This window comes from Archocentrus centrarchus, chromosome 11, assembly GCF_007364275.1.
Source record: "Archocentrus centrarchus isolate MPI-CPG fArcCen1 chromosome 11, fArcCen1, whole genome shotgun sequence".
Lineage (NCBI taxonomy): Eukaryota > Metazoa > Chordata > Actinopteri > Cichliformes > Cichlidae > Archocentrus > Archocentrus centrarchus.
The window spans coordinates 1,240,126-1,261,899 of record NC_044356.1 but is presented as its reverse complement, the minus strand read 5'-3'; the positions used below and the strand labels follow the sequence as shown (position 1 = coordinate 1,261,899).

Genomic DNA, 21,774 nt, shown 5'->3' with positions numbered 1-21,774 from the left:
CGGAGGTCTGCTTTAACTTCTCAGGCTGTTTTATAACTAGTTTAAAGGTGAAAGTGTAAAGGGGAACATTTTCAGGATGTCTTGGTTCAAAGGGAAAATGTTTTTTATTACCTTTTTTAAAATAGTTAAAATGGCTCTTTTAATGGATACTTAATATTCTTTTAGGCTGGTATTAAAAACATGAAGTTAATCTTTGTGCCCGAAACTTGATCAGGTTCAGTGTTTATGAGGGATGCAGTATAGTTCCTCTTAAAACATTGTGTGTGTGTGTGTGTGTGTGTGTGTGTGTGTGTGTGTGTGTGTGTGTGTGTGTGTGTGTGTGTGTGTTGGTTCTCTTACTCTGAAAGTTGGAGCGCAGCCATGTGACGTCCATGTGACGCAATGATTCTGCTCGTGCCCTGCATGCTCACATATGTGTGTAACCAAAAAAAATCGAAATTAATTAATTAATATAAGAAACTGACCTCAGCACGCCGACTGACGCTTCCGCTTTACGGAGTTTCCTTCAAAATAAAAGACCATCTATACGCATTCATGTTTACGTCACAACTTTGGGGATAAATAAAGTTCACCTGACAGTGACATCACCAAGAAGAGGCTGCGGTCAAACATGAAGCCAGAATCATACCTGAAGCTTGATTGTTGTTGTTGTTGTTTGTTTGTTTGTTTTGTGTTGTTTATTCTTTTCTTTTTTTTGGGGGGGGGGGGGGGGGGGGGGGTATTCTTTGCGGATCAGAGAAAATCCAAAATAGATTCAAACCTGTGCAGCTAATTCTCTTTTTTTTTTAAACTGAAGATGTGATTGTACCCTGGAAAACGCTCAGTTCACCTGATGAGAGGAAACTTCTGAGAGTAAGAGTAGATTAATCTGCAGCTGAGCCACATGTTTTTTTTCTTTTATTTTACTGCCGATTTAATTGTTTAACTCTATCTTTATCAAACATATTAGTTCATTATAAAATATATGTGGAAATAATTCACAAAGTATTATTAAGTGTTTATAATTACTAACTAATTATGTTTTCTTTCATGAAGTAATTTTCTAAGTTTTTATCGGTTGCCTGTTGCCACAATGATTGTACAGATAGGGGAGGATCGCGATCTTTCATTTGCTTCTATTTTTAGCTTTTTATCATCTCCCAGATTGCACAATTGCATAATTCCTAATTTGTCTCACAACACACCCCAGAGAATAAAATAATGTCAAATAATATTATTTTTTTTAATTTCATGGTGGAATTTCACACAAAGCATTAATAGATTAATTACATCCTAATGATCCTCTTATTATGATGTAATTATGTTTTTGTGTAAAAAGATTTATGCAGATGTAGATTTTTCATTTTAGATTTATATTTCCTTAATTTAAATAAGAAAATACATAAGTAATTATTGTTATATTCCATCCATCCATTTTCTTCCACTTATCCAATCTGGAGTGTGGTTTGTCTGGAGATGATCCCACCTGCAACAGGGCGAGCAGCCTGGTGCCCCTGGACAGGTCACCCTCTGTGGCAGGGCAAACACAGACACATTCACACCTGTGGCCCAGTTCATCCAGCATGCGTGTCTCTGGATTGTGGGAGGAAGCTGGAGAACCCAGAGAGAACATTCAAACTCCAGACAGAAAGGGTCCAGACTGTCCGGAGGATTCAAACCTTGGACCCTTTTTTTATCCGTGCCTAAGTGATTCCTAACAATCACACACACACGCACACACAATCCAGTGGGGTCACCTGGGTCTCAGCATCATGCTTTAGGGTGACAGATTACACTCACATAAGGGAGATTTGCAGCGTAATAGGTAGGTTGTAGGTTCTGTAATTGTAATATAACGGACCTAGTTGAGTAGCTGTTATTGTTGGTGTGTGCTTAGTGTTGACTTCAACCACAGGCTGTGTGAGACGATTTCCAGTTGCACAAATACCGGCTGTGACGGTGCTCTTATTTTGAAAAGCTCAAACCGGATGCATTTCACGGCCGTCGCTCGCTTGTAGTGGCGGTACGAAAAATGGCCATCGTCGGGTTCGGTGAACTGTCGGAGCCTTTTTCCTTAAACAGTCCGTCTCATTAACAAAGCGGGAGAACGAACGATGCGAGTCGGAGCGGCGGCCGGCCCAAACCGGAGCTAGCCGGCGGTAGCGAGCGTGTTCCCCGGCCGTTGGAGCGGCTTTGTGTCCGGCTGAAGCAGATGGGAGCCGCGGTGAAAGCAGGCAAAAGGCGGAAGACTGCGTACTATCAGACACGGCTACAGCTAACTGTTTGCTCCGACATGCAGGAAAACGGGAACCGACTGTGCAGGTACACACACCCGGGGCTCACTGCAGGCTGTTAGCAATGTCAGAGGGAGCCCGCTGCCAGCATCGGAGACTTTACCAGCACGGCGCGCAGCGGCAAGGCTAGCTAACGTTAGCGGGGAGGATGTGGAGAGAGGACGGGGGACACCTTCGGGGAGCTGGGGAACATGTTTTTGTGTCTGCGTGCTGGGCAGGAAGTACACACCAAGCCCCCAAACCGCCGTGTCAACGCACTGAAAGCAAAAGGACTGCATTCAGCGTTGAATAGAAGTAACAGAAGTACTTTCCCTGCAGTAAATGTACCTCTCACAGAAGTAGTACTGTTAACGGTTAGTAAACTGGTGCTCATATCTAGGGCCTGGGCCCCAGTGCAGGGTCACTGGGGGTCATAAGGTGATTAATAGGAGAACAAAGGAGGACTGAACTAATCAGTGATTCTGATCTGAAGCTATTGGCTGTTTACAGCTGTTTACATGAAGAAAAAACATCAAAGTATTGGAAAGCACTGATTAATTTAATAAAGGCTACAGATAGCGAAGTAGTGCAGCAACAAGTGTAAATATTTACCTCAGATATGCAACAGCAATATTAAATTGGGAAATACTGCAGTAAAAGTTTATTAGGCGTTTCACTCTGTTAGATTTTAACTCCAGGGTGCACAGTAGCACAATTATGATGATTTCTATAGAAAACAGGCTTTGGTGGGACATAGTTTTCAGTCTTTTACATCTTCCCGCCTTCCTGTGGCATCTCCTAGTTAAAAAAGTGAGCTCCTGGTGACCAAAGTCATTGTACTGTTCTTCACTTGGCTGGTTGTGGTAAGGGGGATTTTCTTTGCCCATGGAAAGGATCCTGTGATCATACACCATCATAAACATCATTATCGTAATCTTCTTTTGTTCACAGTATTTAAAACCATGCTTTCTGGTTTTCTGAATACTCCTGTGTTAGTTTTCCTAAATCCACGGCTGAAAAGAATAAAAAAATCCCAGATGCCGCTGTGTTGCACTGAATCGGTAACACAAAATCAGAGCGATCGAACAAAATAAGGGAGCTAGGAAAGCAAACAAGCAAAAGAGGAAGAAGGCCATACGTGGACTCAGGCTCTTCCCCTTTAAGTGATGTTAATAAACAAAACCAATGAAACCAAAAATGGGATTACCGGAAACTCCCAACTTTATTAACCATTAATAAACAAAATTGCAAAAAGCAGCTGATCAGACAGACCCAACCAAAACATCAGCCTGAGGGGAGAGACGGTGGGTTAATTTAAGGGCTTAATAAAACAATAATCAGATCAATAACACCTGCTGTATAATATCACAGTGTGATGCTGAAGATTTTAGAATGAAATTGTGAAGTTTTTTCTTTTTTTAATCATGGAAAGGATTCCATGATCATCCACCACAGCTGTAGATATGAAGGATTATCCAACTAAACTAGGAATAAAGGCATTTTGATCAGCTTGAACCTGTCTCAGCATTTACAATGCAAGCAAAGTGAAAGCAACAGACCCACAATTAAAATTAAGAACCTGTGACATCTCCGTATACAAAGCGACTCAGAGGCGAGAGCGGTGAAGGCTGAAACTCATACCTTTGAGTCCTGCCTCAGGATGAAGGAAGTGGAGAGACTTGTACCATGATTATTTAACCCTGTTAATATATCATCTTAAAGAAAGAATGACAGTAAAAGTAATCGTGTTTATTTCCTGTGAGTAATGATGCATTTTTCTGCTGCAGGTTTTAAGGACAGCAGAGGAAACATTTCGACAGGCGACATCCTTCTTTATGGAGTCACAACAGGGTGACTTGAACTGAGACAGCTCAAACACTCGGCTTAACGCAGCACTCACCCAAACTCAGGATGGCGAGCAGGAGGAAGTCCACCGTCCCCTGCATGGTTCCTCCCCAAGAGACTGTGGACTCGGACCAGGAGATGGAGGATGTGACGTGTGTGGTGGAGCCAGAGGACAGCAATGGTGTGGCAACCGTCTCCTCTGAGGCTTCCGGTCTGCTGGAGGAGCGAGGCGAGGAGGCTGACAGCAGGCGTGACGCCACAGTGTCAGACCCCTACCTGGACCTGAACGCAGCGGAGGGTGGCTACGAGTGCAAATACTGCAGCTTCCAAACATCAGAGCTCAACCTGTTCACCATGCATGTGGACACGGAGCACCCCGACGTTGTTCTCAACACCTCCTACGTCTGCATGGAGTGTGACTACCACACCAAGAGGTACGACGCTCATGCCGTGTGACAGGAAAGGAAGTGTGCTCTAACCATATGTCTCTTTAGAAAGGCAACTGAAAGATTATAAGCAAAAAAATGGCAAAGAGTACAGAAAAGTACAAAGAAACGAAGACATACTGCATTGATCACACGGAGTGGCTGTAGCTCAGGAGGTAGAGCGGGTCACCCACTGATCGGAAGGTCGACGGTTCGATTCCTGGCTATTCCAGGCTGTATGCCAATGCATCCTTGGGCAAGATACTTAATCCCAAGTTGTTCTCGGACGCAAGTGTGAATGTGTGTGAATGTTAGATAATAAAGCACTTAGCTAACTTAATCATGGAAGTGCTTGTGTGAATGTGAAAAAATTTAACACACCTGCTCCCTATGCACACCTGAGACCTAGTAACACTAATGAGTCACATGACATTTTGGAGGGGAAATGACAAGCAGTGCTCAATTTGGACATGTACGGGTGTAGTCTCATAGGGGTGTACTCACTTTTGTTGCCGCTGGTTTAGACATTAATGGCTGTATATTGAGTTATTTTGAGGGAAGAATACATTTACACTGTTATATAAGCTGCACACAGACTACTTTTCATTGTTTCAAAGTGTCATTTTGTCAGTGTTGACCCATGGAAAGATATACTTCAGTATCTGCAGAAATGTGAGGGGTGTACTCACTTTTGTGATCCACTGTAAGAACTAGTCCATTTACCATTTACAGCTTTAGCTCCTCAAGAAATTTTTCACTGTATGAGCAGTGTGTGTGTCCAGTGAGGAACATCATTGGTTGAAAAGGTAAAACATAACACAAGGCCTCAACTGTGCAGCTTTAAAACAGTAAGTTTGGATATTTTAAACCTGAATGATCATAAAGGCAAGTATAACAGGGGCGCCTGGCCCTTTCTCTGTGAACCCCACACAGTTTTTTTTTTTTTTTTTTTTGGATTTTCAAGAATCAGCTGGTGTCTGAGAAGAAGTAAATAGACTGGTTCTTATATAGTGCTTATCTACTCTACTTTGAGTAGATAGATAGACTCTCAGAGCAGTTTATGCAACATGCCTCATTCATACACTCTCACACATTCACACAAGCAGTTCTTTCTATGGCTAACTGCTTTCTAGCTAACATTCATACTCTGACGGTTGCGTCGGAGAGCAACTTGGGGTTCAGTATCTTGCCCAAGGCATACAGACTGGAGCAGCCAGGGATCGAACCACCAACCTACTGATTACTGGGTAACCTCTGATCTACCGCTTGAGCTACAGCCACCCCCCAAAGTAACCTCGGCATCACCTTCAGCTTCAAAATACTGATTCCACCAGTTACTACAGATGTCCATCTATGAGCAGCTCATTTTATTTTTTCTTCAGGATACAGATATCTGAACTGAAAGAGGTATTTACCCATGATCCTCTGCTTTCAGCTATGACACGCTGCTGGCCCACAATGCTCGGCTGCACCCGGGTGAGGACAACTTCACACGGACGATGGTGAAACGCAACAACGAGACCATCTTCCAGCAGACGGTCAACGACCTGACCTTCGACGGCAGCTTTGTCAAAGTGGAGGATGACGAGGAGGAGGAGACATCCCGCAGAGGCATCGCCTTCAGCAAGACACCCATCATGAGGATCAAGAGCCGACCGGAGCCCAAGAAATTCACCGCTTCGCACAAGATGGCCGTTGACGATGTCATCAAAGTGGAAAGCGACGATGACGATGATGACAACAAAGAGCCGCCCACGCTGTCGCCCGCGCCGATGACTCCCGCTCCTGTCACCCCTCGCCTCATTCCCATCTCTGCACCGCTGCAGGTCCACGCCATCCCTCAGAGCATAGTGGTAAACAGCCCCAACGTGCTGCAGATTAAAGGGGGCGCCTCCAGCTCTGGTGGTGGTGGCGGTGCCGGCAGTGGCGTGCTGCCTCCAGGGACGCTGGCCCAGGTTTTGTCTGCCCTGCAGAGCCAGCAGAACAGCACACAGACACAGCTGCTCATCCCCATCAGCAGCATCCCCACCTACAACACAGCCATGGACAACAACGTCCTGCTGGTCAGCGCCTACAACAGGTAACCACACCTGAGTCTCTGGCAACTGATTTTAACCTGTTTATTTTTTCAGTGCTCTGATGCTTCTGCCATCAGTTTGCTATTGGACAATCTGCTGTCTTATTTTGAAAGGGCATTTGTGAATCAGCTATCAGACACCAAAATCTGTAGTTTGATGTCCACTGGAGGAGTGAATCCCCGAAGAGCCACAGATGAAAATTTCAACTTTACATCAGAAATAAACTCATTTACTGCCTGCTGCCAAAAGAAACCCAGAGTTTCAGGCTCTACCTAAGTCCCCTCTTCATATCTCTATGGTGGGTGGATGTTGCTGGATTTTGTTAGGGTTTAAATTTAGGGGCGTGGCCTCTTTAACTGACAGGTGGATGGTAGCGCAGACAGTTTCTCAGTATGGAGGTGGCTTTTTTTGGCTGGTTTAAGTTAAGGAAACCTTAAAGATAAGCTCCACAGGAATACAGAAATGTATTTATTTTTTGGTATGAGTCCAACATGTTTGTGCAATTTTTGTGTCGCAGGTTTCCGTATCCCTCGGTGTCAGAGATCATGGGGCTGTCGTCTCAGACCAAGTTCAGCGAGGAGCAGATCAAGGTGTGGTTTTCTGCTCAGAGACTCAAACATGGAGTCAGTTGGACGCCGGAGGAGGTAGGTGCTTTGTGAGATGCTTTCACAAACACACACAAGCTGACTCTAGCTGCAGCTAGAGTCACTGACATGGACACTGCAGGCAGCTTTAATTTGATAAAATATCCTGAGTTTCTGTGTGAAAGCCTGAAGGATGAGTCACCGAGCGGGTATCTGCAGATTTTACAGCTCTCAATCCTTCAAACGTGTCGCTAAACTAAAACTGGTTTTGCTGCAGGAGGCTATTCACAAGATTTTTTTGTGGTCTTTCAGACACACACTGTCACTTATGTAGCTGCACAGTGATCAGCTCCAAATGGAAAACATCCATTTCCTGCTATATCTCCAATTCCACCGCAGCTGTGGATTGTTTTTATTTTAGTTAATCTGCCTGATGTTTTCTTTAATGGATTCATTAATTTATATATAAAATGATATGAAAATATGGAGTAAAACCTTTACTACAAACACCCCTCCCAAAGGCATCCACAGAATGAACAGATGGCACGTTGTAACAGGAAATCGTTTCACCATCGAGGCTCACATATGTCGCTCTTCAACGTCTGACAGCGTGATCTAAAGTTCAGAATGGGCCACGGGTGGGTGTCTGTACAGCGCCGATCAGTCAGCAGGGGGTCTGCACCACTAAATGACAGAAGTCTGTGTGCACTCAATAAAGTACACACAAGTCCTACATGAAACGGTGACCTGTGGTCCGTCTTTGGCAATGATGAGTAAAGTAATCGCTGTCAGAGTTACAGGGTTAAAATGAAGAGCTGAGCCCCACCCACAGTGAAGGTTCAGCTCAGAGCATCTCCTGGGGCATCTCGACGCTCTTCATCCTCCATCGAGAGCTTTACCCAGCATGCCGTTCAGCAGTGCAGTTGTAAATGTCAACAGTGACTAAGAAGGATACTCGGGTGATGTAGCTCCCCTCTCAGTACGCTCCTCAGTGCTTTTAGTGATGTGTGTGAGCCCCTACACACACACATACACACAGTGGATATTTTGGCTGTTCACTGTATTCAGGTTTTGCTGTCACATGACCGCTAACCACGTGACATGAACTTGTCAATCGTTTTGGACATGTGATGCTGTAGGGTCAGGTGATAGGACCCCAGCCACACAGGACTGGAGGACAGGCACTAAGGAAAAATGTGTATTTCCTTTCTGCCCGGTTTCTGGAACTGTTCTCAAAGGGATACACAGTGCGGTACCGAAAACCTGCTTGTGGTTGCTTTGGTTGTTCACAGGTCGCTGCAGTCACCAGCAGTTTGCAAAAAAGTTGCTGACTGACCGTCGAGCAGTAACGAAGCTGTAAAAAGTGCGACATTAACTCGAAATGGAGACAGTTTGCTTTCAAAATAAAAGTTGTCTCATTGTTCCAAGTTTTACTGCCGCTCAGTGTTTGCAGCACCCTCTGCTCGGCTGAGACTGCCTACAGGACGACCCTGAGTGCTCCGCCTCTTTCATTAATTCATTTGTTTTCCATTTGAATTGAATTTATAGTTGTGTAAATAAGTTTAATTTGTAAACATATTATTATGTACAGTTTAAACAGTTGTGTTAAATAATCACCTTTACCTCAGAATTATCTGCTGTTACCGAGCAGGCTTACTTTGTGGGTACTGCTGGATTGGACCAGGAGGAATTTCTGCAGCAGCCACAGAGCTCAGATTTACCCTCATGTGTGTCAAAGAAACAACATCCTGATGTTGTCAGACAGCTGCTGATTACATTTCTGTTGACTGTCACTTAAAACAAAAATCATCCTCAGCTTCAAACTGTGGCAGGTGCGATCAGAAACTATAACTTTTTATTAATAAATCCTTCCTGAGTCATTCTAAAATAAATTAGCTTGGCTGTAAAAATAATAAACAGGACAAAGTGTTCCACGGCACTCCGTCAGGTTTTATTCCCCTTTAAAAATGAGCAGCAACTGTTTTATTAACTCGGACTGGCTGGCAGGCTCAGACTCTTTCATCAGGTCACTCCATAAAATACATTTTTATACACAGACCGTATACAGCCACCTCTTTATTGATCATGTGGCTTCATTGCTTTTTAGCTGCTCTCATTCAGATGTCTGGAAAGCGTCCTGGTTGGATTTTGTTGTGGCTGCAGATGATTTTTTTTTTTTTTTTCCAGTTTCCTGAGAGAGAAAAAACTTGAAGTTCCAGGAAATTTTCAAATGCTGTGTGTGGTGTAGATGGTTAATAAATCTGCTGCTTGAAACAATCACATTAAAGCTGCTTTCAGACCAAACAGCCCTGAGGAGCCTTTTCACCTTTGGTGGCATCTGTTCCACAAAAACTTTCACGTTGGCCAAAACTCAAAAACAATGCGACCTAGGATGTTCAGATTCACACCATAGATGCATGCTCTTCAAACTAGACCCATCAAACTTCACGCACTTGTTCACCGACTTACTATAACAGCACCTTGCTGCTCCCCATTATGAATCCAAAAAAGCTGAGTGTTGGCACCGGCTCAGCTGTGCTCTTGCTTCTCTTTGCGTTCATGCTCTAATGGGAACTCCAAGGTGATGCAGTTTTTCTGATTCTGAGAAAATATCTTCACTGCAGCAGCTAAAAAAATAACTCTAATATCTGTAATAACTATAATGGGCCCAGTCTGCTGCAGTGCAGACAGAAAAAATGAGCTCCTTCCAACAATTACTAGATTTACAAAAGTTCCTGTGGTTTCAAAGCACCTCATTAAACCCACAGTTCATCCTGATTCTGTTTCTCTTCATGGGAAAGATATGCTGCACATTACCCATCACACCTTAATAACTAAGAGTTTATACAAGCAAAACTTTACAAAGAGTGCTTTAAATTGTAAATGGACTAATTTATTGCACTTCTCTAGCTGAGCACTCAAAGTGCTTTTTACAACACGTTTGCATTTACCCATTCACACCCATTCATGCGAGCACTGTTTTCTACAGCTAAGTGCTTACTATCTAACATTCACACACATTCATACTCCGACAGTTGCATCGGAGAGCAACTTGGGGTTCAGGATCTTGCCCAAGGATACTTTGGCACGCAGACTGCAGCAGTCAGGGATTGAACCACCAACCTTCCAATTAGTAGATGACCTGCTCTACCTCCTGAGCCACAGCCACCCAAAAGTTCATATGTATCTCCTATTTTCTAATGATCAAGCACCTTTTGAAAGTTAGTGATGTCACTCCTTACCTATGACTCTCTGCTGCTCCTCTCTGCAGGTGGAGGAGGCACGGAGGAAGAAGTTCAATGGCACAGTGCAGACCGTCCCTCAGACCATCACCGTCATCCCCGCAAACATCGCCGCCACCACAAATGGCCTGCAGAACATCTTCCAGACCTGTCAGATTGTCGGGCAGCCGGGCCTCGTCCTCACTCAGGTGGCCGGGAATGGTGGCACGGTCCCCGTCGCCTCTCCCATCACGCTCACTGTCGCAGGCGTCCCTGGCAGCCAGCCCAAAGCCGCCGAGCCGTCGGCATCTGAATCAAATGCAGAGATGTCATCTTCGTCAGCCAGCGCGTCACTCGGTTTGGACTCGACCACAAGCAAACCGAAAAAGTCCAAAGAGCAGCTGGCAGAGCTAAAGGCGAGCTACAGCCGGCGGCAGTTTGCCACAGAGGCGGAGATATCACGCCTCATGCAAGTCACCAAACTCTCCAAGCGAGCAATAAAGAAATGGTTCAGCGATACACGCTACAACCAGAGGAACTCAAAGGATCATCACAGTTTGCTTCTGAGGGAAGTGACACCCGGCAGAGCAGCAGCGGCATCATCGGGTGGGGGCAGAGGAGGAAGGAGCAGCAGTGGTAGCAGCAGCGTCAGCATCAATGACAGTAACAACAGCGACAACACCGCCACCATCATCATTGACTCCAGTGATGACGCCAGTGACTCCTCTCCAACTTCGGCCAGCGCTCCGGGCTCAGCCGGGTCCTCCAGCGATCCTCGTGTCAAATTCCGCCACGCCTTCCCTGACTTCACGCCACAGAAGTTCAAGGAAAAGACTCCGGAGCAGCTGCTCATCCTGGAGGCCAGCTTCCAAAAGTCAGACACGCCCTCAGACGAGGAGCTGAGCCGGCTGCGGGCGGAGACGAAGCTGACGAGGCGTGAGGTGGATGCCTGGTTCACAGAGAGGAGGAAAATGCCGTCCACGGGTCAGTCGAAGGACAGTGACACAGAGGGAGACGCTGAGAAGGTGAAACCGGCAACCACGCCTTCGTCCTCGGCTCAGGAGCAACAGAGCACACCACCTGTCAGCAGGAAGGTGGTGAAGAAGACACCGGAGCAACTCCACATCCTGAAGAGGGCCTTCGTCCGCACTCAGTGGCCAACGCCCGAGGAGTATGATCAGATGGCGAAGGAGAGCGGCCTGCCGAGGACGTACATCGTAAACTGGTTTGGAGATACGCGCTACGCCTGCAAGAACAGCAACCTGAAGTGGTACTACCTCTACCAGAGTGGGAAGGTGCGCACACTTTGTTTATCATAACCACAAGAAAAATCAAACATTTTTAACAGAAACGCCATATCGGCATCAGTTAAACTCCATTAAAGCGTTTTTTTTTTTTTTACACAGTAACTTCAACATTGGCCTTTTTTCTCCCAGGTGGATGAGGCATTGAATGGCGGCCCAAAGAGTCAGAAGAAGTCCAAGAAGCGTTTCCGTGGTTGGTCCAGGAGGACGCGTCGGCCATATCCCTGCAAGCGTTCTCCACAGGGCAGCGGGGGTGCCATCAAGGTGTGTGTGTTACTTCTGATGGGTCAGATCTGATAAATAACCAGAGAGGGAAGCTGATTGGCTCGGTCGCTACTCAAAAAATGTTAAAAGCAAAATAAACACTGTTCCTTGAATTTTTTTTATTTGGCCTTCATGGGTCAGGATCGTCACCAGTCGTATGGTGTGTGTGTGTGTGTGTGTGTGGGGGTGTCTGTTAGAAATGTTCTCAGGCATGGACAAAAGCGCTTCATGAATTCTGCTTGAAAGTGTTTTGAGTGCTCAAATTGAGTAAAGGCAGTATATGAGGACCCGTCCATTATTCATGAGGTGTATTAGCAGTAAAGTAAATAGATGGATGTTTTTGTTAAGATGTGATGTGAAATCTCCATTTTTGTCCCATCTCACGACAGTAAAGAATTCTCCCAAAAGTTTCTTAAAAGTTAATCATTTCTGAGTTAGACCGGGCCATTTTCTGAAACTCTGAGTAATCCCATCTTTATTAACTCATCTTGATTGAGTTAATAAATTAAGTTTTTTACATTATGACTATACTAAACTAAAAATCTAAAACTATAACTTGAAGTGCCATGGGACTGTCCAGTGCAGATACTGTAGTAGCATTATGTTTATTATTTTTATTAATTTTTGAATGGAAAATCTCCAAGAGCTGCATGTGTGGTAAAAGTCAGCTGATATAGTAAGTGATCTACACAGGAACCTTAAATAAAGCCTCTCCTGTAGTTACTGTTTAGCAAATGTAGTGATAATATGGATAGCGAAGATGATTTTTATAAATGTTTACATTTTCTTCTTCCTCCTGCAGGTGAAGTCCGGTAAGGCTTTTCTGAAGGACTACTTCTTCAAGCACCGAGCCCTGAGCGAGAAAGACCTGGACGACCTGGTGGCAAAATCCAGCATGAGCTACGAGCAGGTGAGAGATTGGTTCTCTGAGACCGCCAGGAGGGTGGAGGAGGGCATGGAGCCCTTCAGCGATGAGGAGGCTGAGGGAGAGGAGGAGGAGGAGGAGGATGAGGAGGAGGCGGCGGCGGCAGTCGAGCACGCAGACAGCGAGGGAGAGATGGAGGTGAAAGAACAAGGAGAGGAGGGATCAGACGACGACTGCGTCGAGGAAGAGGAGGAGAAGGACGCAGAAGAGGATGATGATGAAGAGCTCCAGGAAGGATCTGAAGATTTCAGCCAATCACAGCCTCAGGCAGAGGAGCAGACATGAGCAGACAGGTGAGCGTTGTCAGGGATGCGAAAGGTTTTTTATTTACCTCAGTTTGATTATTCGTCATTGAAAGTTTGTTTCAGAAATTCTGCGGACAACAAAAAGCAGTAGAAAATTTGTTGTTTGGAGAAGCTGAAATCAGAAAAACTCTTTAAGGAAAAGTCGTTACTGAAAAACGAGTGTCAGAACATTCCAGGTAAAAAATGAAAGAGATCTTTGTAGGTCGCTTCAGATGAGCAGGTAGAAGTTTTTATTTTTTTTCCTGTTGGCTGCAAACAGCTTGTGTTCTGTGAGCATTCTGATCCTAAAATAGGACACCCTTTGCACTGGTGACATTTAAAACTGGCAAGTGGGCAAATCGTTCGTACAGGTTTAAATTCTGTTCTTATCGCTATCAGAACATTTAACAGCTGAAATACAACACTGTTATTTTGAGGGAAGGGTCCAGCAGTGGTCTTGTGCTGGCAGTCTGTTAACTGCACATACAGGGAACTAGCCAAAAAAAAAAGAAATTTGTTTGCTAGTGCTAATAGCCGCTCCCGCTTTCTGGTAATAGCGAACAGTTTCGATAGCGAACATGTGAAATTCTCAACCACTGGCTGGAGGCCTGGCATGGTGCGCTACAGTCACGGTCAAATGTTTTGGCAGTTGTACAGATTTTATGTTTGGTGCACTTTGCTACTTTACCTTTTTATTCAGATGATTTCATGCTTCTGTGATATAGAGAACAATCACAAGCATTTCGTAGCTTTTAAAGTCTTATTGACAAATAAATCAAACGTGCAGTCATTCACAGTGCTGACCTTAACTTCTGCTGTTCTCTATGGCAGGCTGGATCTTAGCGTCTCAGCCCACCCTGATCGATTGTTTTTTTTTATCAGAGCTCCAGGCTGATCAGTTTCTGGGCTTCTGCTTGTCCGCCCACTTTTTAAAGACTGATCATGGATTCTGGATCAGATTAAGATCTGCAGTTATCCCTTTTTTTTGTTATCACTTTGACTTGCCGCTCCATCGTGCTGTAAAATGCACAGAGTGTCACCAAGTTGCTCCTGTACCGAGCCAAAGATTTGGCCTTTGAGTTTTCAGTGTGATCAGTCACCAAGAAGTGCGTGGACAAGCAGAAGCCCACAAACTGTGATCAGCACGGAGCACCGACAACAATCAGATTTATGAAATGCTTGCAATTGTTCTTCACTGTGTCATGGAAATATGCAAGAAATTATGTAAATAAAAACTGAAGTGTGTGAAACTCAGTGCCAGAACTTTTGGCCATGACTGTACACTGCGCAGCTCTTTTCTTATTACACACACACACACACACGCTGTGTGTTTGACCTCCTCATTTTTTTCTAATAATATAGTTTTATATCCTTTGTTGCTAGTAGACATGTCCTTGATTCTGATTGATCAGATGCTGCAAACTCAGCCTCTCCTGAGCACGCTTGTAGCTAGCTCAGTAAACCCTGGGTTGACTTCCTGAGTTAGCAGCCACCTCCATATGACCGCTCGCCTGTTGTTAGGTTTAGTGAATCCAAATAAGGAAATACACTGCTCATAAAAAAACACTCTTGAATCAGAGTTTAGCATCAAGTCAGTTAAACTTCTGGGATATCGATCGGTCCTCCAGGATGGCACATCAATACGCGCCATTGCCAGAAAGTTTGCTGTGTCTCCTGCATAGTCTGAGAGCATGGAGGAGATTCCAGGAGACAGGCAGTTACTCCAGGACAGCTGGACAGGGCTGTAGAAGGTCCTTAACCCATCAGCAGGACTGGGTTCTGCTCCTTTGTGCAAGGAGGAACAGAATGAACACTGCCAGAGCCCTGCAAAGTGACCTCCAGCAGGTCACTGGTGTGAATGTCTCAATCAGAAACAGACTTCATGAGGGTTGGATGACATCCTCTAGTGGGCTGTGTGCACGGGCACCATGGAGCTCAGTTGGTATTTGCCATAAAATACCAGATTTGGCACCACTGGCACGCTGTGCTTTTCACAGATGAGAGCAGGTTCACCCTGAGCACATGTGACAGACATGAAGGGGTCTGGAGAATAAAAGGAGAACGTTTTTGCTGCCTCTAACATCGTTCACCATGATCAGTTTGGTGGTGGGTCAGGCAGGTCTGGGAAGTCATATCCATGGCGGGATGCACAGACCTCTACAGGTCAGGCAGTGACATCCTGAATACCATCAGGATGAAATCCCTGTGCCCACTGCTGAGTCTCTACACTGGTGCAGTGGGTCCTGGGTTCCTCCTGGTGGTCCGGCCTCATGTGGTGAGAATATGCAGGCAGTTCCTGGAGGATGAAGGAATTGATACCATTGACTGGCCCCCACACTTGCCTGACCTAAATCCAATAGACCACCTCTGGGACATTATGTTTCGGTCCATCCGACGCCGCCAGGTTGCACCTCAGGCTGTCCAGGAACTGAACAGAGGTGGCTGTGGCCCAGAAGGTAGAGCAGGTCATCTACTAATCGGAAAGTTGGTGGTTCGATCCCTGGCTGCTCTAGTCTGCATTCCAGTGCATGCTTGGTAGATACTGAACCCTGATTTGCTCCTGATGCATTCATTGGAGTGTGAATGTGTGTGTGGATGTTAGATAGAAAGCATTTAGAAAGAGTGCCTGTATGATTGTGTGTGAGAATGGGTGAATGAGACATGTTGTATTAAGCACTTTGAGTGCTCAGGTAGAATAGAAAAGGGCTATATAAGAACCAGTCCTGTTCACATTTTACCATTTATTTAATGATGCCCTGCTCCAGATCTGGGAGGAGATCCCTTAGGACACCGTCCATCGCCCCAACGCTGGGGCCATACAAACTACTTAGTACCATTTTGAGTTGCTGCAATGAAATTTTGCCGGATCGTTTTTTCACTTTGATTTTCAGGCTGTATTTGAATTCAGCTCTCTTAGGTTGATTCATTTCTGTCAAATGATGTGGTATCCTTTCATTCCAAACACTTTGCCCAGTCCATATCAGTATCAGTTCTGTGGTGGTACGACTCTGTAAGCTTCTTTGACAATGGCGTAGAGCAGATCAAGGGTTTTGTTTTCTCTGGACTGTGAATCCAGTCAGGTGGGATGAGAGAGAAATATGATTAAAGTCTTCTGAAATTATCAAGCATGCCTCTGGATGCTGAGTCTGTATCCTAGCAACAGTTTCATGGAGAACTTCACATGGAGCTTTGGCTGTTGCCTCGGGTGGAACGTACAAAAATATTGTTAATGATATGACTGAATTCTCTTGGTGCATAATATGGTGGCATACCAACTGCCAATAATATCAGGACAGCACATCCTCTCCCTGACAGTGAGAAGTGCAGGATTGCACCATCTCTGGTTCACAAACAAAGCCAGACCTCCACCTTTTTTTTTTTTTTTTGTCACTGGCTTCAGCATCTCTGTGTGACCGTATGAGGGTGAAACCAGGTAGATCCACATTAGAGTCTGAGATGTTTGATTCTACCATGTTTCAGTAAAACACATGAGACTGCACTCAGTCTAGACTTTGAGTCTTCACTGATCATCACTTTTGTTGGGCAGAGAGTTGGCATGTCCTGTGATGACTGTTGGCAGAAAGGGCTAATATCTCCACTTCTAAGCCTTCGCCTTTGCACCAGCAGAGCAAACACTAAAGCACCTCTTTGTCTCAGCTGGAATAGGGTCTTGTTTTCCAGATTTGTTCCATTTCAATAAAAAAAAGCTCTTCTCCCCACAGAAGGATCCATCAGTACTTGACAAAAACAAAAGTGATAAAAATGCAACAAAAATCAAGTTTGAGTAAAGAGCAGAGCTGCAACCACTGTTACACACGCCACTATATATCCAATAGGCCGAACCAGCTTCACAGTCGCAGCCTCTGAAGTGGTTCTCTCTTTGATTAACGGCCTCTTTTCTCCTTGTCTTTACTTCCTCAGGTTTAACATCACTCCCCCAGTGCGGAGAGGACAGAGGACGTTGTGCTTCTCAGCTGGCGGTTCGGGACCTAAAGACGGCTGCAAGAAGCTCAGATGGATGTTTGGTTGGCAGGATTGTGCCTCAGAGGTGAGCTTTGGGTCGCGGTGCAGCTGAGAATCACTACGATGAAGGACCAAAAGGCGCCGTGAGTTCAGCTCTGCTCCTGTACAAATGACAAGCTTTTACTCTGCTGAGAGCAACTCGGCTTTTATTCAGTTTTTCATACAAAATAAATAAATAAATCAACGTTTGTATAAAGAAAAAAATCCACGACATTTCTAAGAGGTGAGACCTCGCATCTTTATTAAAAGGACTTTTTTCAGAATCACGGAGGAAACATCAGACATTTTTATCAAGGGAATGTCCTCCAGCCCAGAAACACTCAGCTCCTCTGAAGGAAAGAGGTTTTTAAACTCAGATTAGTGCCATTCTGTTTCTATGGTTGTTTTAAATAAAGACAGAAACAGCGCTGGATGGAGATCCACAGCAGACTTTTCACTTTTTGTATTTTTCCAGGTGATTTCTTAAAGTCTAAAGGACATAAAACAAATAATGGAATCTGAATCCATAAAAACTGCATTTAAAAAATAATAATTTCTGTGTTTTTAGGCGTTTGGCTTCATTCAGCTTCAACGTGAGTTCAGTCTGACCCAAAACAACCAGGACACCGAAGACATGACAGGCACCGTTAAAGGGCAGATCCACTTTAAAACAGAGTCTAATCACAGTTTTACCCCCAAATAATTGTTCAGATCAAACATCAATAATTCACAAAAAGCTGAAAACTTGAGATAAAGAAACTGATGATATTTTAGTTCTTGCTGTTATTTTCTCCTCTTTCTGTGCCGAGGGGAACAATTAAGTTATAAATAAATAAATAAAAAAAAGGTTATTTAAGCTTTTACCGCCAGGCGATCGCCACTGAAACGCCCGTTACTTGTGCTTAATAGCAGCAAACAGCTGGTTAAGACAGAGCGTATCAGCATTCCTTTGCTGGCTTTTTACCGTAACTCCATGACGTTTGTCCTATCAGAAAAATTAACATAGCCATATAGGGGTATTATGGTATTTGTTGCCGGAAGTCCACGAACGGCGGCACTTTTGAAGTACATTGTGCCACGGCCGATGCATTTGGAGTAAAAGGGTTAATCAAACTATCTGTACAAATTCAGCTAATAATTGCAACAGATAAATATCATCCACTGACGTCGTTGAACAGAACAGGGTGTTGGCCCCCTTCTTTAAGAGGAGTAGTGGAGTGTGTCCCACCTTCAGGGGGATTCCTCCTCTGGCTCAGCCGAGGGGTGGAGGGGGTCGGTGGTCTCAGATCTCGGCTCTGCTTTTTTGTGGTTCTTCTGACTTCCTTGAGTTACGACCTGCACGTCACACTGGGCTGATTTGCAGTGTGCATTGGGATGAGAATTGCTACTTCAAAGTCTAAGGTCATGGTTTTCAGCCAGAAAAGGGTGGTGCACCCACTCCAGTTTGGGAATGATTTTGGAGGAGTTTAGGTGTCTTGTGATTTTGTTTGTGAGTGCAAGCAAGAGGGAGCAGAAGACTGATAGATGTTCCTACCCTCAGCTCTGGTGATGAGCCGAGTAGTGACAAAAAGAATGAGATCACAGATATAAGCTCCTCATCCTCAGATAGGATGAGGAGCTCAGGCATTCAGCAGAGAGTCAGAGTAAAGCCGCTACTCCTCCAAAATGAAAAGAGCCGGCTGAGGGGGCTTGGACATCTAACCTTCTGGACACCTCCTGGGAGAGGTTTTTCAGACATGTCCATACCCAGGACGCATTGGAGAGGTTATATATCTTAGCTGGCTTGCAAATGCCTCAGTGATCCGCCAGAAGAGCAGGAGGAGTTTTCCAGGGAGAGAGGGAGGGTTGAACATCTCTGCTCACACTGTTGCCCCGTGGCCTGGAAACAGACAAGCAGCGGAGGACAGATGGACGTCCTTAAACCCCATCTTACTTGGACAGTATCGATGCATCCCTAACACCATGAACCAGTTCAGAGCTCAGACAAAATGTGGAGATCACAGAGACTTTGGAGAGTTTCTTTGCTTCTGTCCACTCAGGAGTGGAGCAGCAGCATCTGTAGGGTGGAAGTGGAGGTGACAGCAAAAACTAAAAGCTCTGATAAAAGTGGATTTTTCCTTCAATGCCGTGCAGCACATTAAGTCACTGCTCAGATTTTTTTCTGGGTCTTTCCAAAAAAAACAAAAAAAAAATCAGAACTGACGAAGTTGAAAAATGTTTGAACCAAAACGCTGTTTCGTCTCCTCGTCCAAAAACCAACACAAAGGCAGGTGTGCTCTACTTCAGGAAACAGGCAACTTTACCTCAGTCAGTTAAGCTACAACTCGGTAAGATTGTGACATTTACACTCAACAACAGGTTTCTTCTTTACTGTATGCATGAAAAAATGAGTACATGGTAATAATTATGTCTTTCAGATGGCGTTCTTTCTGCATTCGCCACCAAAGTCAGTGGATCACTTTAGAGGAAAAGCAGAAGACATAGTTATTAGCGCATTTATTTGCTCAAATACGGGTGAACTAGTTAAACGATATCCTTCAGGTTTTCCTCGAAAATTAAAGACAATATTTTAGGGACAATAAACCACCAGGCACAGTTCCTACAGGAGCTTTTTAACTTTTCATATGGGGGGAAAAATGAGCTTTTATTCTGCTTCTCTGTGCTCTTCCTGTTTACTGAACCTCGTTAGGACTCTGATGGGATATGCAAACATCAAAGAACAATCAGCAGGTGGAGGTGGGCTGTAAAGTCTCTGTAACGTTTCTGCCGCTCTTCTTCTTTAAATTGCTTTAATAGTCAACAGTTTTTAGTAGTTAATTTATTTATTATATCTGGACTTTCATGGATCCTTTTTTTTGTCTGCAAGCAAAAAATAAAGTGGAAAAAAAAACAAGTTTGATTCTGGTTTGTTTTCATTGTGTTACTCTTCAGATTTATGTGTTTGTGTCAATACATTTTATGTTCCAGTCTTTATAAAAAGCAGAGGTTTTTACTGTAGCACCCCCCCCCCCTCCAAAAATACCCCAAAACAAAACAAAAAACTAATGAACAACTGCATGAGGACATTTTTGCACAGGAAGATTTAGAATTAATTTAAAGATCTTGCTGATACTTCTAAAGGTCCTTCGTGACCTCGCTCCCACCTGCATCTCTGACCTTTCAGGACCAGCACGTACCTGGAGATCCTCAGGCCCAGAGGCTCAGGAACACCTGAGTTTGTTTGATTCTGTTGCTCCAGCGATGCACTCTGTGATACAGAAATAAAATTATTATTATTAATAAGCAGTTTAGAGAACGACAGGAAACAGAAACGAGTCAGTGAGCCGATGAGAGGACCGAAGGTCGGCGTGTTAAAGTGGAATCTGAGGCTGACGAGCTGCTCGGGCTCGATGCTCACCTTACTGAACACAGACCTTTTTAAATGAAACATCCACAGAGCTGTGATGTGGAACAGATTAAGGAAGACGTGTAGAAATATGAGCAACAACAAAATTAATGATTTATTATTTTAATGTGAGGATGTTTGAATCTTCTTAAAATCCTCAGACCACCAGCAGATGGCGCATTCAGACTGTTCAAAGGTGCGCTGTACTGCCGCCTGCTTTGACAGACCACATAAAGTGATGGTGGAGCACCTTCTCAGGAGCCTTTCCAGGACTGCTTTAGATATTTAAGAGGATGAGAAGTCTGAAGGACATTTGTTTTAGATTAAATTACAGGGAGACAACCACCTCAGTTCATCACCTTTGGTGTGATTTTCAGTTCCCAGTGTGGCCCTCAGCCAAACTCCTGACACCCCCTCCGCAGAATCAGCTGACTTTTTTTTGTAAAACCATCATGTACTGAATATTTTGAGTTGCAGGCCCTCTGAGCACACGGGTGGGTTTTTGCAGTGTTTTTTTTTTCTTTTTTCCTTTATAAAGTACTCCTCACATAAACTGCTGTAAAGTCACATGGTGCAGCACCTTTCCTGGTTATATGATGGCCTTTAATTAACCCTCTTTTCTTACAGTTACTCACGGAGTGTAAAGCTGTCCGTGTTGCTTGTATCGTGTGTAATGCTGTATGCAGGAGTAGTTACCATACATTCCTCCAAAGTGGTGCTTTTTAATCTTCACGAGGTTTTGACAGATCAGGAAAAATCTGGATTTTCTTGCGTAAACCAGGGAAAAATTTAAACACGATGAATTTGAAAGGACTGTGAGGAGCATGGTGAAAGGGAAATGTGGTCATCTTTCTTGAGAGGCTACTGGTTTTTTCTGGTGTGGGTATTTGTATACTGCACACCCGCCAGCCACTTCTTTAGTTACACCTTGCCACCACGAGGTCAGACCTGCTTTTGCCTTCAGAGCTACTTTAATTCCTCATGGCACCGATTCACCAAACTGCTGGAAACTTTGCTCGCAGATTTTGGTCCATGTTGACTTGACAGCATCACACAACTGCTGCAGAGAATCTCCCGTTCCACCACATCCCAGTGGTGCTCTATGGGACTGAGATTTGCTGACTGCGGAGGCCCTCTGAGTACAGTAAACTCACCGTCATGTTCGAGAAACCAGTTTGAGATGATCTGAACTTTCTGGCTGTAAG

The 21,774-nt window shown here is 44.5% G+C and overlaps 1 protein-coding gene across 2 annotated transcripts; it reads left to right on the top strand.

Annotated features, from left to right (window-relative positions):
* Positions 1–1,968: 1,968 nt before the first annotated feature.
* LOC115788083 (zinc fingers and homeoboxes protein 1-like) lies at positions 1,969–20,077 on the top strand. Of its 2 annotated transcripts, XR_004020565.1 has the most exons (9): positions 1,969–2,301; positions 4,040–4,531; positions 5,958–6,602; positions 7,118–7,244; positions 10,456–11,700; positions 11,842–11,973; positions 12,776–13,191; positions 17,104–19,511; positions 19,602–20,077. XR_004020565.1 is itself a non-coding variant. In XM_030740979.1 (8 exons), the coding sequence occupies exons 2-7, from the start codon at positions 4,164–4,166 to the stop codon at positions 13,181–13,183; spliced, it is 2,925 nt and encodes a 974-aa protein (XP_030596839.1). In that variant the 5' UTR covers positions 1,969–2,301; positions 4,040–4,163; the 3' UTR covers positions 13,184–13,191; positions 17,104–20,077. The 2 variants fall into 2 exon arrangements, 1 of the variants encoding a protein (XP_030596839.1); XM_030740979.1 differs by having other exon boundaries at positions 17,104–20,077.
* Positions 20,078–21,774: the final 1,697 nt, after the last annotated feature.

Bases quoted from the DNA above. Each gene is read 5' to 3' on its own strand.
- LOC115788083 (XM_030740979.1), top strand. From the start codon at position 4,164: ATGGCGAGCAGGAGGAAGTCCACCGTCCCCTGCATGGTTCCTCCCCAA. The intron at 4,532-5,957 runs GTACGACGCTCA...CTCTGCTTTCAG, and splicing joins TGTGACTACCACACCAAGAG to CTATGACACGCTGCTGGCCC. The intron at 11,701-11,841 runs GTGCGCACACTT...TTTTTCTCCCAG, and splicing joins ACCTCTACCAGAGTGGGAAG to GTGGATGAGGCATTGAATGG.